The 17454-nt window shown below is 42.4% G+C and overlaps 3 protein-coding genes across 3 annotated transcripts; all 3 read right to left on the bottom strand.

The window, feature by feature from the left end:
- Nucleotides 1–2945: 2945 nt before the first annotated feature.
- On the bottom strand, nucleotides 2946–3872 carry LOC115053092 (odorant receptor 131-2-like). Its single transcript, XM_029517658.1, has one exon. The coding sequence runs from the start codon at nucleotides 3870–3872 to the stop codon at nucleotides 2946–2948; it is 927 nt and encodes a 308-aa protein (XP_029373518.1).
- A 1718-nt stretch (nucleotides 3873–5590) lies between these two features.
- On the bottom strand, nucleotides 5591–6187 carry LOC115053091 (odorant receptor 131-2-like; the record flags this gene model as incomplete). The annotated part of the gene is made up of 1 exon (XM_029517657.1): nucleotides 5591–6187. A coding segment is annotated over one exon (597 nt), but the record flags the coding sequence as incomplete, so codon positions are not given.
- A 3652-nt stretch (nucleotides 6188–9839) lies between these two features.
- Nucleotides 9840–10775, bottom strand: LOC115053090 (odorant receptor 131-2-like). The gene has a single exon (XM_029517656.1). It carries the CDS (start codon nucleotides 10773–10775, stop codon nucleotides 9840–9842), a length of 936 nt encoding a protein of 311 aa, XP_029373516.1.
- Between the last annotated feature and the right edge of the window lie 6679 nt (nucleotides 10776–17454).

The following is a 17454-nucleotide window of genomic DNA, read 5'->3' as shown; positions in this document are numbered from 1 at the left end:
GACGGGTTGCCAGGTGCAGTGCCAACAGCTACCAGTCAAAAATGCTGTACTTGCGCTTACTATCTGACAGTTTTCACCTGAGAAATGCAAGTGGCTGCCACGCATTTGCAACATGCTGCTCAACCACTGCCCCCACAGCTATGTCCGACGCATCAGTAATTAAAGCTATGGGTGCAGCGGGTTTGGGATAGGCAAGAAGGGCAGCGTTAGCGAGTGCGCTCTTAGCTCCTTCAAAGGCCTGGACACGTTCAGAAGTCCAGTCGACAGGGTCATTTGCCTTCTTAAGCCGCAGGGCTCCATACAGTGGCTGAAGGAGGTGGGAAGCATGAGGGAGGAAACAATTATAGAAATTCACCAAGCCCAAGAACTCCTGCAATGTCTTCACGGCTGTGAGATACACTTGGCCAGGTTGACTATCAGGCCAGATTTGTCCATCACAATGAAAAACCTGTTTCACGTGCGCCAGGTGCTCTTTGGCTGACGGACTGGCTACCAATATGTCGTCCAGATAAATAAAAACAAAGGCCAGGTCACGCTACACAGAGTCCATCAGCCTCTGGAAGGTTTTTGCTGCCCCCTTCAAGCTAAGAGGTATACACATGGACTCAAAAAGCCCAAATGCAATCACCACGGTCTTGGGCACGTCCTCGGCATGCACAGGAACCTGTTCACCTGAGCACCAGGTCCATCTTCAAGAAAATAGTGGTACCCGCCAGGTGCGTGGAGAAGTCCTGTATGTGGGGGATGGGATAGTGATCATGGGAGTTAATGCAGCCTCCTCTGTTTTATTACTGTGTGGCAGTGTGCCACATAAAGTTGGTTCGAGGTCAGTAAGCACAGCAAGATTTCATACATAAGGCGCACTGCCTTAAATTTAAGGATTTAAGTGCATCTTATAGTGCGAAAAATATGGTAATTCCATACCATCCATGCCCTCTGAGGGAATCTTCTCAAAAACACGGCAAATAATTATAGAGAAGGAACAGAATCAGCCCCTCAAAGCTGACGCACTTGGCCTTTCTCAGTACCAGTCTTCTCTAAAGGCGAGCTGAAACTGTTACCTGGATGCTGCTTTTTCCTTTTTGTTTTCCATATTTTTATTTATGTTTTGTTATAACATTGGATACCTTTATACGCTTTTTTAATTGTGATTGTGTCATTGTTTTTATTTGTTCTTTTTGTGTTTATTGTTGTTTCACACTAAATAAATAAATAAATATACATTCAGAGATTGGACCTTTTGTCTAATTGAGACGGGACCACCATCTTGTCGAAGAATGGTCATTCACAGCTCTGCAAACAGGACGAGCTTAGCCAAACACTTCTTGTAGACATAACCTGCTCTGATTCTCTGCTTCATTTGTATTTTATTAAAACATCAAAAAAAAGATGGGTGAGATCATTTTATTTTTAAAGTTTCCAGGTGTTCCAAAGAAAGTACATTAAAAGGCCAAAGTCTTTAATATGCAGCTCCAAACTACAATTCAAAAACTATGACGGTATACAAACTATTAATGAGGGAAGCAAAACATGAGCTTAAACGATTAAATCATGAAGACTTTAGAAGATTTAATACAGATGAAACTACAGATTTAAATTTCCTCTCAGCCTTTGTGTCAGTGGTTCAGATTGAGGACAAAGGCAGGCTGAATTCTGTAACTGATGACACATCAGCTTTTTACAGATTAAATAGGACCATCAGTATCTGATTTATCAAAACAAAACGTAAGACCATGAAGCAAAGACACGTTCTGCCTTAAACTTACAACAAAACAACAACGTACACAACAAAAAAAAACATAACTGTTCTGCACTATTCATAAAAAAGTAATGAATAGTTGCTAATCATCTGATTAGATAGAAGATAATAACAATATAATGATGCATTAAGGAAAATAAAAAAAATTACACTACTCTTCCCACAGCAGCATAGTGGTTAGCGCTGTTGCTTCACAACAAGAAGGTCGTGGGTTCAATTCCCAGGTCCGGGGCCTTTCCTTGTAACATTTGCATGCTCTCCCTGTGCTTGTGCAGTTTCCTCTCGGTGCTCAAGTTTCCTCCAACCATCCCGAGACATCATGTTCAGGTTAACTAGTGCTCTAAATTTTCCCTAGGTCTGAGTGTGGGTGGCTGTCTCTGTCTGTCTCTGTGTGTTGGCCCTCTGACAGACTGGTGACCTGTCCAGGGCGACACCGCCCTCACCCAATGTGAGCTGCCCCCAAAAATGGATGAGCGGTAGAAGATGAACAAATGAATGAAAGCTGCACTTCCATCAAAAAAAACATAACTGTTCTGCACTATTCATAAAAAAGTAATGAATAGTTGCTAATCATCTGATTCAATATCAATGCCAATTACTATTACAATAATGTGAACACACCCATAAAGCCCATTTCAATCCATGCAAGACGTGTTTATATCTACACACAGGAAGCCAATAACTGTTATTCAAATTGATCAAATAGTATTTTGCACCTACGAGCCAAAGGAGACACAGTATTTGAGGGCATCAAAGAAAACCTCATGTGAAGCCGTAGATGAGAGGACTCAAACAAGCAAAAGTTTTACTACATGTTAGACAACATCAGGTGTATCATATATGCTAAAGATTTACACCATCTAATATGCTGTTTTAAAGACTCAAATCCCAAAACCAATAACTCTGTGACTTCAATGACATCAATATAAAGATATTAACTGGAGAATTTGATCACGTGCTACATTTCATACCCCAATCTATCACTATGCTGCTCTATGTACATAGATTTTACTGATGGCTGTGAAATAGCCCACTAAATGTTAACACATGAAATAGGACCTGATCTCTTAAAGTAAAAACAAGACTGTGGTTTTCAGGAAAAAGAGCTAGGAGTTCACTGGCACGTTGTTCATGAGCATCATCCACGTCTGTTATAAATGCTGAAAGGAAGAGAAATTCTAACATATTAAATAATGTCTCTTTTACACAAGCCAAATGAGGCAAAGTATTTCAGAGAATTAAAAAAAACCTCATCTCTCAGGCCATAAATGAGAGGACTCATACATCTGGGTGCAAGATAACATAATATGTAGTTAAAATACCTGACATTGTTAAATAAAGTAAAACTAATCTGGAACAAAGCAGCTTCAATGAAGGGAAACCACAGCTGGATGAGACAGAGCAGCAGCTGGAAACCATGAAGAGCCACTGTCCTGAGCCCTTTCCTTGATGACTGCTTATCCTCTCCTGATGCAGCTTTGGACACTTTCATTATTTTAACATAAGAAAAAACAAGTATGATGCACATGATCAAAAACTGTAATTGGTATATAGCTGACCTCAGATGTTGCTGCCATAAGTGAATCATAAATATTTCCACTGAACAGATGTGATATTGGGTGTAAAGTTTTAGGGATGCAGATCCAAAGAAAGTGGAGAAAATAAAAATAGAGGGCACAGAGCTGAGAGCATGAATGATGAGGATACAGTTAATAGTATTACGTGTGGAGCAGAGCTCTCCATGATGCAGCGGCATACAAACAGCCACATAACGCTCCAGAGTCATTGCTGTCAGAGTCACTGGTGTGACTGTAGTATACAGAAACACCACCATAGAGATAATGAGGCACAGCCACGTTTGAAAGGCAATACGAAAATGGTTGAGGATGAGAACGATATCAGACATGAATAACAACAAACTATCTGACAGTAATGTAACAGCAAATAGCATATAACGTGCGGTTGTGTAGAAACACTCTTTTTGAAAAAAGGTTACAATGAGCAAAAAGTTGATGCTGAGAAAAATCATCACAAGGAGCTGCACAATAATGACCTTGTAATTTATGTGCCGCTGCAGCGATTCAAGAAGAACAAAAGAATTGTTGTCTGCCATAAGTGTGTTTTCTAAGCAAGCACGCAGAAGTTTGTGTCACCCCAAAAAGTCCCTTAAATTGTCATTAACAAAAACAAAAACTGGATTATTCACCCAAAGCTTTTATCCACTCCTCTCTGAAGTGATATTGTGGGACACTGAACACAGCAATTTCCAAAATCCTGTCTACTGCAACTGGGAGGAATGCTGCTCACTGAGCTCTGTGCAGCCTGAAGATGGAGGGCTACGCATGCTGACTTTAAAGACTGGGACGGTGAAAATTAACACCATGTCACCCCCCATCAGCTGTGCCCTGCGCACAAATGGAGTACTGCAGTGTCCTTGTTTTTGTTTAGAAATTCAAATGACAATTTCCTTTAAAATTACTAATATGTTGCTTTAACTGAGATTGCTGTATATAAACTACTAAACTGCCACCAAAGCCCTGAAAATATGGAAAGAAAGGGATAGAATCCTCAAAGTCCATAAAATCTAAATGCATAAATAATAAATGCTTTGGAATACTTTTCAGTTGGCACTTGATATAATGTTGGTGAAACATTAAAGTCATCTGGAGCTGGATCCTGACATAGTAATTCAAAGGTTACTTTTATCTTAGCCTGGTGGCTGGATCAGCTGGCCACATTAATAAAGCTTTTCACCATCGCCTTCCAGTATTCAGCAACTGTGCCATCTCTGGCCTGTGAGGACTGTGCACTACTCCAAAGACAAGAAGCAAAAAGATAACTGGTCTTGAACTGGCTATCTGACATCACTATGTTTGTCACCTTACAAAAGAAAGACTCATTTCTGACATGGGCAGTAGTGGTTAGTGCTTTTGCCCCACGACAAGCAGGTCCTGGGATCGGTTCCCGGCCTGGGGCCTTTCTCTGCTGAGTTTGCATGTTCTCTCCACGCCTGCGTGGTTTCCCTCCCACCATCCAAAGACATCATGTTTGCGTTAAATGCTGACTTTAGTTTGTCCGTAGGTCTGAGTGTGAGTGTGAGTGGTTGTTGGTCTCTGGTTGTCTCTGTGTGTTGACCCTGTGACAGACACAGCACACATCTCTAGAAACCACATTGCATCTACTCCATCTATCCTGCAGCAGTTAATGCTTTAAAAAGTGCTGCTCCAGCAGCTAACACACAGCTTGGTATCAACAACAATAAATTCTCCAAAATATAGAGTTGATGAGGTGATGGCATCAGGAGACACAATGTCGCTTTCCACAGCTCTGCTGATGACACAAATCTATGTTGCTTTGTCTTCAGATTAGACAAGACCAGTGGACTCCCAAATAGATTTGAAATATTTAAATCTGGATGTCACAAATCTTTTGGAGCTCAATCAAGACAAATAAAAAAATTTACACAATTGGTTGGAAAGCACAGAAGGAGAAACTGATCACAAAATTCAATTCACCCCCCAAACACCTGGGGTGGGCTTTGACTCAGACCTTTATTTTAAAAGTTCTACTTTTTACTCTCAAAATAATCATTTTCAGGTGCAAGCACTTCTCCTTGAATGTTTTTATACTCAGCAGATTATCATAAAGCTGTCCTATGTGTTCAGCTCAAAAATGTTTCAAACAACTTCGACTGATTAAGAGTACTTAACTTACTTGAAGAGAAAGGAGACAAAAGTTAAATTAAGAGGTAATGAATCAATCCTGTCCATTTTGAGAACAGTAGAAAAAAAATATCAAAAGCAGAAGTTTGTTTGTTGGGCCTTCATGCCTTTATTTGATCATAATGACAATTATGTCAAAAAAGGTCTGAATAGTAGCATAGTACTTCAGTGCATGAAAGAAAACTTCATCTCTGAGGCCGTAAATGAGAGGACTCAGACATCTGGGTGCAAGATAAAACATGATATAGTTAAAATACCTGATGTTATAGAATAAAGTGAAATTAATCTGTAACAAAGCAGCTTCTATTAATGGACATAACAGCTGGATGAGACAGAGCAGCAGCTGGAAACCATGAAGAGCCACTGTCCTGAGCCCTTTCCTTGATGACTGCTTATCCTCTCCTGATGCAGCTTTGGCCACTTTCATTATTTTAACATAACAGAAAACAATGATGCTGCACATGATCAAAAACTGTAATTGATATATAGCTGACCTCAGATGGTCCTGCCATAAATAAATCATAAATATTTCCACTGAACATAACTGATATTGGTTGTAAAATTTTAGTGATGCAGATCCAAAGAAGGTGGAGAGAATAACAACACAGGGCACAGAGCTGAGAGCATGAATGATGAGGATACAGTTAATAGTATTACGTGTGGAGCAGAGCTCTCCATGACGCAGCGGCATACAAACAGCCACATAACGCTCCAGAGTCATTGCTGTCAGAGTCACTGGTGTGACTGTAAGATAAAGAAGTACCACAACACAGATAATGACACACAACCAAACCTGAATGGGGATAAGAAATTGCGTGAAAATGACAAGGATATTAGATAAGAATAATAACAAACTATCTGACAGTAATGTAACAGCAAATAAAATATAACGTGTGGTTGTATAGAAACACTCTTTTTGAAAAAAGGTGATGAAACACTGCTAATCGATTAGTATTCTGATTAAAAGTTTACTTATTTGTTTTATATAGACAGTAAACAGTCTTTCCCCTAGGTTTGGGGGGGGGGGGGGGGGGGGGGGGGGTCGTTGTACAAAAGCACGAAAAAAGGAAACGGAATCATTTTACATTTTAACGACAACTGTTGCTACCACCATCGCCCTGTGAAGCGTTTAAAAAACGCTGATATTTTGCTTTTCTTGTGACATTTTTCGACGACTGCTGGCGGGAGTCCGCTCACCCGTGAGCGCGCATACGTGTCTGCGTGCGTGCATCGAGGCGGAACTCCGCCGTGCGTGAAACAGAGCGCAGAGGAGAACTGTGCGAACACGGAGAGACGGAAATAAGATTCTGTCGCTTAAATAAAATAAATCACATATTACTATGTTGTTTAATAAAAGCACAAGGTAGCTATAGACATGTTCTATATGAACATTAACCTTAAATGACGTCGCTTGTGATCTGGTGCTATATGGAAAATGTAATTATATTAACTTAACTTGACCTTCATTTTTCATATAAAGCAAACAAAAGGCAAAGTAGATATGATCATTTTTACCTATTTCGTCCAAAAGCGGTCATATTGACCGAACAGAATTTTGCAGTATTTAATATCATAATGTTGCAATTTTAGTTGCTCAGCAACTATCACTGTCTGTCTCGGATTATATTTGGAAATACAAAGCTCTGTATTTGGAGCATTGTTTAAATCAAAGTTTAGAATAAAGAGAGTAGACAGTGTCTGAAATAAATGAGTGAAGGAAGAGAAAGATGACAGCTGCCATGGCATTGGAGATGCTTCAAAACGATGACAGCGACAATTCCAATGGAGGGGTCTGTCAGACGAGGAGCGTGATAGCGACCTTTCCTGGGTGAATGAAAATAGGGTTTCATCCTCGGACAGTGAGCCGGAGTCAGAGTCCGTACCGAGGAAAAGGTGTCGACTTTCATTGGATACTGTGGATCCACGGCAGATGTAGGCCTGCCAGGTGAGCTCCACTGTCCTGTCTTTTTTGTGACCCTTTTACTATTACTACTATTATTATAACCAGACGATTTTTCTTATTCTTCTTATTATTATTACTATTGTTGTTTTTGTTATAGGCCCTCCCAAACCAGTATCTGACCCTGAGCCAACTGTGTCCAGTCCACCCTCAGTCATCTCGGCCAGAGGCAGCTGTGGAGAAGGGGAAGGATGGGACTTTGTGGACAGTCCTTCAATCATCTGAACATCCAGGGAGAAGGCAAAGTCAGAATGTCCTGACTGAAGCTGCTGACCCCATAGCGCACGCAAAGCGCAATATTGAGGATGCACTCACAGCCTTTTTGTGTCCAGAGACTGCACTGTGGCTGAGGCATATCAGCACATGGGACCTGACAGTGGCTGAACTAAAAGCCTTCGTAGCCCTCCTTTACCTCCGTGGTGCACAGGGTGCAAAAAAACATGGATCTGGACAGTCTGTGGTCGGAGAAATTTAGGTTTCCGTTTTTCAAGGAAACCATGGCCAGAAATCGCTTCAGGGAGATAATGAGATTCTGGTGGTTTGATAAGAAGGAGAATAGACGTATGCAGCTGCAGGATGACAAGTTTGCCCTGACCTGGCCACTTGGAACAAGTTTGTTCAAAACAGCTTATCCTGCTACAAACCCAGTGTAAACATGACCATGGATGAGCTGTTCCCCATCAAAGCCCGGTGCAAATTTATTCAGTGCATGGGGAATAAGCCTGATACATTTGGAAGAAAATTTTGGCTGGCTGCTGATGTTGAATGGAAATATATGCTGAACGGGGCTCTGTATCTGGGGAAGGAGGAGACTCGCAGCAGTGGTCAGCTCCTGGGAGAGAGCGTGGTGCTGAGACTTGTGGAGCTGTTCCTCAGGAAGGGAAGAAATATTACAACAGACAATTTCTTCACTTCCCTCAAACTGGCCACCAACTTACAGGCCAAGACACCAGCCTGGCTGGCACTGTGGGGAAAACAAAGCGTGAGTTGCCACCCTCTGTGAAACAACAAGCAGAGCTGTAAAGCACAAAGGTGCTGAAAAGTGGATACAAACCCAGGATACATGCTGCCGATGACAAAAACCTGTGTGTGGAAACTGTGCGAGGTGAAGAGACATTACCTGTGGTGACTGCGAAACTTAAATATAGCCAAGCACGGAAATGTAAATAGTGAATTAATTTAATGTAATTAGTGTTATTTCATTGTTTTATTGTTATATAGCCATCTTTTTCAAAAAATTTTTTGTGTTACAAATGTTAAAATAAAAATGTTATCATATATAATACTTTACATTTTTGTATTCATGTTCTGAGTTATGTTGAATTCTATCGATTAAAAATATGCAATAATTACGATTTACGATGCTGCAAATATTAAACTTGTTAAAATATTTTCAGAATAGCAGGAAAAAAATATCAAAAGCAGAAGTTTGTTTGTTGGGCCTTCATGCCTTTATTTGATCATCATGACAATTATGTCAAAAAAGGTCTGAATCTTATATTGATTTTAAAGAAATTATGTCCAGACAAATAAGCGAGATATGAATTCATCTGCATCTGAGTCCTATCTGAGTCCTGGCCTGACACATTAACAGTGGTGAAATGTTTCTGAATACCATTTTGAAAGATAAGGGGCGTTTTAAATATGAATTATTATTAAATAATTAAATAACTTCAACTTTTATTTATTATTTATTTATTTTGCTTCTCTCCAGACATTTCCCAGCAATTTGATGCTTAAATTCTGATATTAATTCACAACAAATGCATTCTTATAAACATAAAATAATCATTTTCAGGTGCAAGCATTTCTCCTTGAATGTTTTTATACTCAGCAGATTATCATAAAGCTGTCCTATGTGTTCAGCTCAAAAATGTTTCAAACAACTTCGACTGACTAAGAATACACCTTAACTTACTTGAAGAGAAAGGAGACAAAAGTTAAATTAAGAGGTAATGAATCAATCCTGTCCATTTTGAGAACAGTAGAAAAAAAATTTCAAAAGCAGAAGTTTGTTTGTTGGGCCTTCATGCCTTTATTTGATCATAATGACAATTATGTCAAAAAAGGTCTGAATCTTATGTCAATTTTAAAGAAAGCTAAATTATGTCCAGACAAATAAGCGAGATATGAATTCAGTTTTCCTCTTTTTCTAATGCTCTATAGCTCCTTATAAAAGGAGACCATCAGTCTTGACCTTCTCATACTGTATAATGCAGATCTGGACAACATGCTCCATTTTCTAACACTAACACCATGCTACAAGACGTATATAATCTTTATAAGAGAGATACTTTGAAGCCCCTTACACATATTAAAATGCTTTCCGGGACACGATTTGTCAAGCCGTGTTTGTGATAGAAGAACAAATGAATGCAAGAGGTGTGACAGTAACACTTCAATTAATATTTCTTTTAAACAACCCGAAGGAGGCATAGTACTTCAGTGCATGAAAGAAAACTTCATCTCTGAGACCATAAATGAGAGGACTCAGACATCTGGGTGCAAGATAAAACATGATATAGTTAAAATACCTGATGTTAAAGAATAAAGTGAAATTAATATGAAACAAAGCAGCTTCTATGAAGGCACACCACAGCTGGATGAGACAGAGCAGCAGCTGGAAACCATGAAGAGCCACTGTCCTGAGCCCTTTCCCTGATGACTGCTTATCCTCTCCTGATGCAGCTTTGGCCACTTTCATTATTTTAACATAGCAAAAAACAAGTATGATGCACATGATCAAAAACTGGAATTGATATATACCTGACCTCAGATGGTCCTGCCATAAATAAATCATAAATATTTCCACTGAACAGATGTGATATTGGTTGTAAAATTTTAGGGATGCAGATCCAAAGAAGGAGGAGAAAATAAAAATAGAGGGCACAGAACTGAGAGCATGAATGATGAGGATACAGTTAATAGTATTACGTGTGGAGCAGAGCTCTCCATGATGCAGCGGCATACAAACAGCCACATAACGCTCCAGAGTCATTGCTGTCAGAGTCACTGGTGTAACAGTAGTATACACAATTACCACAACACAGATAATGACACACAACCAAACCTGAATGGTAATAAGAAATTGCGTGAAAATGACAAGGATATTAGATAAGAATAATAACAAACTATCTGACAGTAATGTAACAGCAAATAAAATATAACGTGTGGTTGTGTAGAAACACTCTTTTTTTAAAAATGTGATGATGAGCAACAAGTTGATGTAAAGAAAAACTGCCACCAGGATCTGCACTATAAGAATTACCTGGCTATCCTTCTGCACCTCCAGATAAATAAGCAGAGAACTATCCAGTGAATTGTTATCTGCCATATATCTGTTGTTTAACCCACAAAAGTTTCAGCCACTGCAAAAACTAGTCATGAAAGAAATTCCTATTAAAAGAAAACTCATTGGGTTCTTCATACAAAGCAATTTCTGTCTTCTTCTTTGGTTACATGATAGTAGATAGTAAAGAGCAGGTTCCCTAATCCTGCATTGTGTTCCAGTGAGTAATGTTGCTCACTGAGCTCTCTGCAGTCTGATGATAGAAGACTGTGCATGAAGGTGACTTTAAAGGCTAGAACATCCCAAAATAGCACCAAATCCTCACAGTGTGCTCCTTGAACTTTGCTTCCATGAAGTCATAGAAAGTTATCGTGAACACAGTGGCAATCCATTGTGAGTTGCCATCTTGTTTTTTTATCCCCCCCCCTCCCTCTCTCTTTTCCCTCTTAGACGCTGTGCTCCTTAGATTTTACTCCAATTGAGTCATGGAAAGTTTTCCACCTTTTGCTTTGACAATGAACTCTGTGGATGTGTTTTATGTGTGTGGCATCCATTTATGGGTCACAGGGGAGCTGGAGCCAATCCCAGCTCACACTGAGTGAGGGCGGGGTCACCCTCCACAGGTCAGCAGTCCATCACAGGGTCAACACACAGAGACAGAGACCAACAACCACTCACACTCACACTCAGAACTACGGACAATTTAGAGTGACCAACTGCCCTAAACCTGACGCCTTTGGATGGTGGGAGGAAACTCACACAGGCACGGGGAGAACATGCTAACTCCACACAGAAAGGCCCCAGGCCGGGAACCGAACCCCCAACCTTCAGCATCTGAAAATTTGATTAAATCAAAGCTGGTTCATCTTACTGCTGTCATCAACATTCACCAGTGTTCACTCATATTCTCAGTATCATGTGTATGTGTCTGTGTATATGAATATCCTGAAGGATTTATATATTTGAGCCTTTACGGAAAATGTTCATCGCATTGGTGGTTGCAGATGTTCAGCAAAAGTTCATGGACTTAGAAATAAGATGGCAAGGCAGTGTACTGGCAAATTAATGGACAATATCTTGGTAGCTATCACTGTTTCAGCTGGCCTGCAGAGTTATAGATGTTTTTATGCTGAAACTCCATCAACCTCAATCACACCAAGCACTTCACCGTGACCTCACATACAACACATGGTTACAACTATTATTACAAAAAGAAGAAAATGAATCATTTATCTAATCTGTCAGTTCTTTTCTTTTAAACAAGCCAAAGGAGGCATAGAATTTCAGTGCTTTAAAGAACACCCCATCACTGAAGACATAAATGAGAGGATTGAGAGGTGGAAGATAAAAGATTAAATCATCAAAGCACTGTGTGTTTTCGAATAATCTAAAAACTAGTCTGAAGAGTAGCAGCCAAAACCATAAAGAGCCACTCTCCATCATGCGTTATTCAGGTGGGTATGAATAGGCTACTTTCACTGTAGACTGACTGAAATGAATTCAAAGAAATAACCACCAATACTGACGTTATTTATATTTATATTTATATTTTGTATTTCATTTACACCCTTTCCCCCAACTCTTTCTTTGTAGTTTGTTGCAATTAAATCAAACTATCAAGAAAATACAAACTGCATACGCACGCACACACACACACAACACAACTCTTAATCCCCCCAGTTCAAACATTTACCTTTATTATTTGTGTTTATCCAGTTTAAAATTGTAAATAGGGCTCAACAGTGTCCATGTAAAACAGTCAAAGTGTCTGACATTAAGAACATAGCATTTAGTGTGATGCACAGCAGCTTCTGTGATTGCACACCACAGCTGAATGAGACACAGCAGCAACATGTGACAACTCTCTGTGACAGAGAATTAAATGATATGTATTTTCCATCTAAAGCCATGAATGTGCTGCAATGCAGTATGTTTGAAAGCTTTGTCACTTCTGGCTGCCGTGCAGCTCAGTGAATATCATAACTCATTCCAATGTCATGTAGAGTTTGATACTGACCAGTCAATTGTCACTGATACAGTGCTGTTGTGGGACCCAGAGGCCAACTGGCTCACTATCTGAGCAGCAGCTCTTTGAGACCTATTCAACATCTACAGTTGTCCTAGGAAAATGCAGCATTCACTTGGAATGTGCTGAACTTTTAATCTGTCAAATATTTCTTTTGAGCAACCCAAAGGACGCGTAATATTTCAGGGCTTGAAAAAAAACTTCATCCCTGAGTCCATATATGAGAGGACTCAGACATCTGGGTGCAAGATAAAACAGCAAAAAATTCAAGTACCTGGCAATTTCAAACAAACCAACATCAATCTGTAGTATAGCAACTTCTATGAAGGGACACCACAGCTGGATGAGACAGAGCAGCAGCTGGAAACCATGAAGAGCCACTGTCCTGAGCCCTTTCCTTGATGACTGCTTATCCTCTCCTGATGCAGCTTTGGCCACCTTCATTATTTTACTATAGGAGAATACAATGATGATCACCATAATCAAAAACTGAACTTGATATATGCCTGACCTGAGGTTATGCTGCCATATGTAAAGCATGAAGATTTCAACTGAACAGAACTGATACTGTCTGTAAAAGCTCAGCGACGCAGATACAAAGAAGGCTGACAGAATAAGAATGCCTGGTACAGAGCTGATAGCATGGATGAGGAGAATAATGTTTACAGTGTTTTGTGTGGAGCAATTTGATTGCTGCAGCCTAAATGTAGGCATTGCCTTGGCAGTCAGTCATCTATAGCCGGATCTCTGTCTCACTGAAGATTAGACTACTTGCAGATTGTGGAATCCCATGTTAGGTTTAGTCATGAAACTGTAGTATTACAATATTGTATTAAATATATAGGATTTACAATTTCATATATGTTTAGTGAAGAACTTTGGACTCTGCTTAGTGCTGCTGATAATTTCAGTATCCCAAATACATTAATTCTTGCACCTAACCTCTACCACAGCTCACCTCGGTATTTCAAGGTTTCAAGTATTTTCTTAATTTTGAACATAATAGTTGTGGTCCAATAGTTAGACAACATGGTTTCAGCTGCATTCAAGCATGGAGATTATGACATGTATTTGTGTTTTAACTACAAACTTGGACTGGGCCGGTTCTGAAGACAACCAGAGTGACATTGTGGCAGGTGATGTTAATCGAAAGTCTGCAGAACCACCAGAGTCACCAAACAGTGCTAGTCCTGCAAGATCTGATGATAAGGAGCTACCTGGGAAGGTAATTACTGCTTGTGTATGTCATTGTGAGAGGAGGCTTATGTTTTGCTGATGTAATGTTTCATTTGCTGTTTTCAGATATTTTCCAGTGCAGTACCCAGGATCCTTTGCAGCAGTCAAAGAGTTTATCTTCTGTAACTGTTCCGTAAATTTCAGTAAACTATGCACTCATTATGTCACACCGTGGTGAGGTTGTCTTGTCTGGGCTTACTGTGTCTCTTCATTTCCTGTTTTATTTTGAAATGACTAACTCTCCTCTCGTTTCAGAACACTTGCCCTTCCTCATGTCTCCTGTGTGCCCTCATGGTTACCAATTGTCTCCACCTGTTCCCCATTTTACCCTACAGGCCGGACACCGAACAGGTTCGAACCAGAACCATCGGCTCCGACCATGGTTGCCGTTCAGGCTGAGCCCGTCGCTGGGTTTGGCATCAGACTGGCGCACCCAGAGCGATTCTCCGGGGAGCCCGGACTTTGCAAGGCGTTTTTGATAGACTGCTCCATTCACTTCGAGCATTCCCCCCACGAGGGTTCAACCTCGGAAAGACCGGCGGAGGAGTCCGAACCCATGCAATTTGGCAGGGCACATCTGACACCCGAGGAACGGCAGCGACGACAGCAGGAGGGCAGATGCTTCTACTGCGGGGAGTCCAGCCACCTCATTGCTGCGTGTCCCGCCAAAGGGATCAAACGGGTGAGTTCGCCCGCAGTTCAGGGCCGCGTCTCACGCGTCCTCACAGCAGCGAGGGTTTCGCACCATGACATAAACACGAATCTTAAAGTACTCATAGATTCAGGGATTGATGAGAGCCTGATGGACTGGGGGCTGGCAGCCAAATTGGGGCTCAATTCCGAGGTGTTGGCCAACCCCATTAGAGCTCGTGCCCTTAACGACAAGGAACTGTTCACGATAACCCATGTCACTGAAACCCTTAAACTACACATTCACGGACATCAAGAGCACATGCAGTTTTTTCTCTGCCACTCCCCATCACAGAAACTAATCCTGGGCCACCCCTGGTTGTGCACCCATAACCCCCACATTAACTGGAAGACCGGAAAGGTCATAGGGTGGGGGGAGGAATGTGTGGAGCACACCAAGTGTATCCAGAAACCTGAAGCTGTCTTGTCAAATATTAACCATGTTTCTCTCCATGTCACTACAAACTCAGAATTAGATCTAACATCCGTCCTGCCCTGTTCAGTAAAGCCAAGGCCTTGTCGCTGCCTCCCCATAGACCCTATGACTGCGCCATCGACCTGATCCCCAGTTCCAGCATCCCCAAGGGCCGCCTTTACTCGGTCTCCGGGCCATAGAAAGCAGCCATGTAAGAATACATTGAGACCTCACTGAAGGCGGGGCTGATCCGCCCCTCTTCGTCAGCCGCTGGAGCTGGATTCTTCTTTGTGGCAAAAAAGGATGGTTCCCTAAGGCCATGCATTGATTACAGCCCCCTCAATGACATCACAATAAAGAGCCGTTACCCGTTACCTCTCATGTCCTCCGTTTTCGACCAACTCCAACAGGCCAAAATATTCACCAAATTAGACCTCCGAAACGCCTATCACCTTGTAAGAATCAGGGAGGGGGACGAATGGAAGACTGGGTTCAACACTCCGAGCGGCCACTATGAATACCTGGTCATGCCCTTCGGACTCACTAATGCACCGGCAGTATTTCAGGCCTTGATCAATGATGTGCTCAGGGACTTCCTCGAACAATTTGTGTACGTCTATTTAGATGATATTCTTATCTACTCTCCAGATATAGACTCCCACAGACAGCATGTAACCGCAGTCCTTCAGTGACTATTAACTCACAAGTTATATGTTAAGGCTGAAAAAAGCGAGTTCCATGCCGACACCATCTCCTTCCTGGGCTTCATCGTAGCCCCTGGGAGAGTACAGATGGATCCGGCTAAAATTAGCGCTGTGACCAACTGGCCCACACCTGATAGCAGCAAGAAAGTTCAGCAGTTCCTCGGGTTTGCTAACTTTTACAGGCGGTTCATCAGAGGCTTCAGCGCCATAGCGGCCCCTCTGCACGCACTAACCTCGTCAAAAGTACAGTTCTCCTGGTCTCCAGAGGCAGAGACGGCCTTCCACACCCTGAAGTCCCGCTTTACCACAGCTCCCATTCTCACGATGCCGGACCCCAGACAACAGTTCACAGTAGAGGTGGATGCCTCCAATGAGGGAATCTGGGCCGTTCTCTCACAACGGTCCGAGCAGGATGGGAAGATGCACCCATGCGCCTTCCTATCTCGAAGGTTGTCTAAAGCAGAGCGCAACTATGACGTCGGCAACCGGGAGCTGCTAGCGGTCAAGGTGGCCCTGGAGGAGTGGAGACACTGGTTGGAGGGAGCCGAACAGCCATTCATTGTCTGGACGGATCACAAAAACCTGGAATATATACGCAAGGCCAAGAGACTGAATTCCCGTCAGGCCAGGTGGGCGCTCTTCTTTAACCGCTTCTCCTTCTCCATCTCTTACAGGCCAGGGTCCCGGAACATTAAACCTGACGCCTTGTCACGCCTCTACGACCCTGAGCCGGTTGCCAACGAACCCGAGCCTATCCTGCCACTGACCTGTGTGGTTGGAGCGGTGACTTGGCAGATAGAAAATGAGGTTAAGCAAGCTAATGGGGAGGCTCCGTCACCTAGTGGGTGCCCCGAGAATCGATTGTTTGTCCCGGTCAACCTACGCCCACAGGTGATTCATTGGGCCCACTCCTCGCTGTTTTCCTGTCATCCGGGAGTCCGGCGGACGATATTCGCCATCTCCCGGAGGTTCTGGTGGCCAGCCATGGAATCGGATGTTCGGGATGACATCGAGGCGTGCCCGGTCTGTGCCAGGAATACGGTGTCTTCCAGGTCACAAATGGGACTGCTGCAACCCTTGCCCATCCCTTCCAGACCTTGGTCGGATATCTCTATGGACTTCGCCACAGGGCTCCCGGTCTCACGAGGTAACACCACTGTCCTCACGGTGGTGGATAGATTTTCCAAAATGACCAGATTCATTGCTTTGCCGAAGCTGCCTTCAGCCAAGGAGACGGCTGAAATAATGATTAACCAAGTGTTCAAGATTCATGGCTTTCCCAAGGACATTGTTTCAGACCGGGAGCCCCAGTTTGTGTCACGGTTCTGGAAGGAATTCTGCCGACTCATCGGAGCCAAAGCCAGCCTGACCTCAGGCTATCATCCGGAGGCCAATGGCCAGACCAAACGCCTCAACCAGCAGCTGGAAACCGGCCTCCGTTGCCTAGTGTCCCAGAACCCCTCGACACGGAGCAACCACCTGGTCCGGGTCGAGTACGCCCACAACTCCCTACCCACCTCTGCCACAGGATTCTCCCCCTTTAAGTGTGTTTATGGGTATGACCCACCTGTTTTTTCTGCCCAGGAACCTGAAGTAATGGTCCCCTCTGCCCACGCCCTGATTGCCTGATCGCCATAGCCTTTTATTCTTTCC

This window comes from Echeneis naucrates, chromosome 13 (genome assembly GCF_900963305.1).
Source record: "Echeneis naucrates chromosome 13, fEcheNa1.1, whole genome shotgun sequence".
Taxonomy (NCBI): Eukaryota; Metazoa; Chordata; class Actinopteri; order Carangiformes; family Echeneidae; genus Echeneis; species Echeneis naucrates.
Note: the sequence above shows the minus strand (reverse complement) of the source record. Positions and strands in the feature narration are given on the sequence as shown.

Coding starts and splice junctions, on each gene's coding strand:
- LOC115053092 (XM_029517658.1), bottom strand. CDS start 3,872: ATGGCAGACAACAATTCTTTTGTTCTTCTTGAATCGCTGCAGCGGCAC.
- LOC115053090 (XM_029517656.1), bottom strand. CDS start 10,775: ATGGCAGATAACAATTCACTGGATAGTTCTCTGCTTATTTATCTGGAG.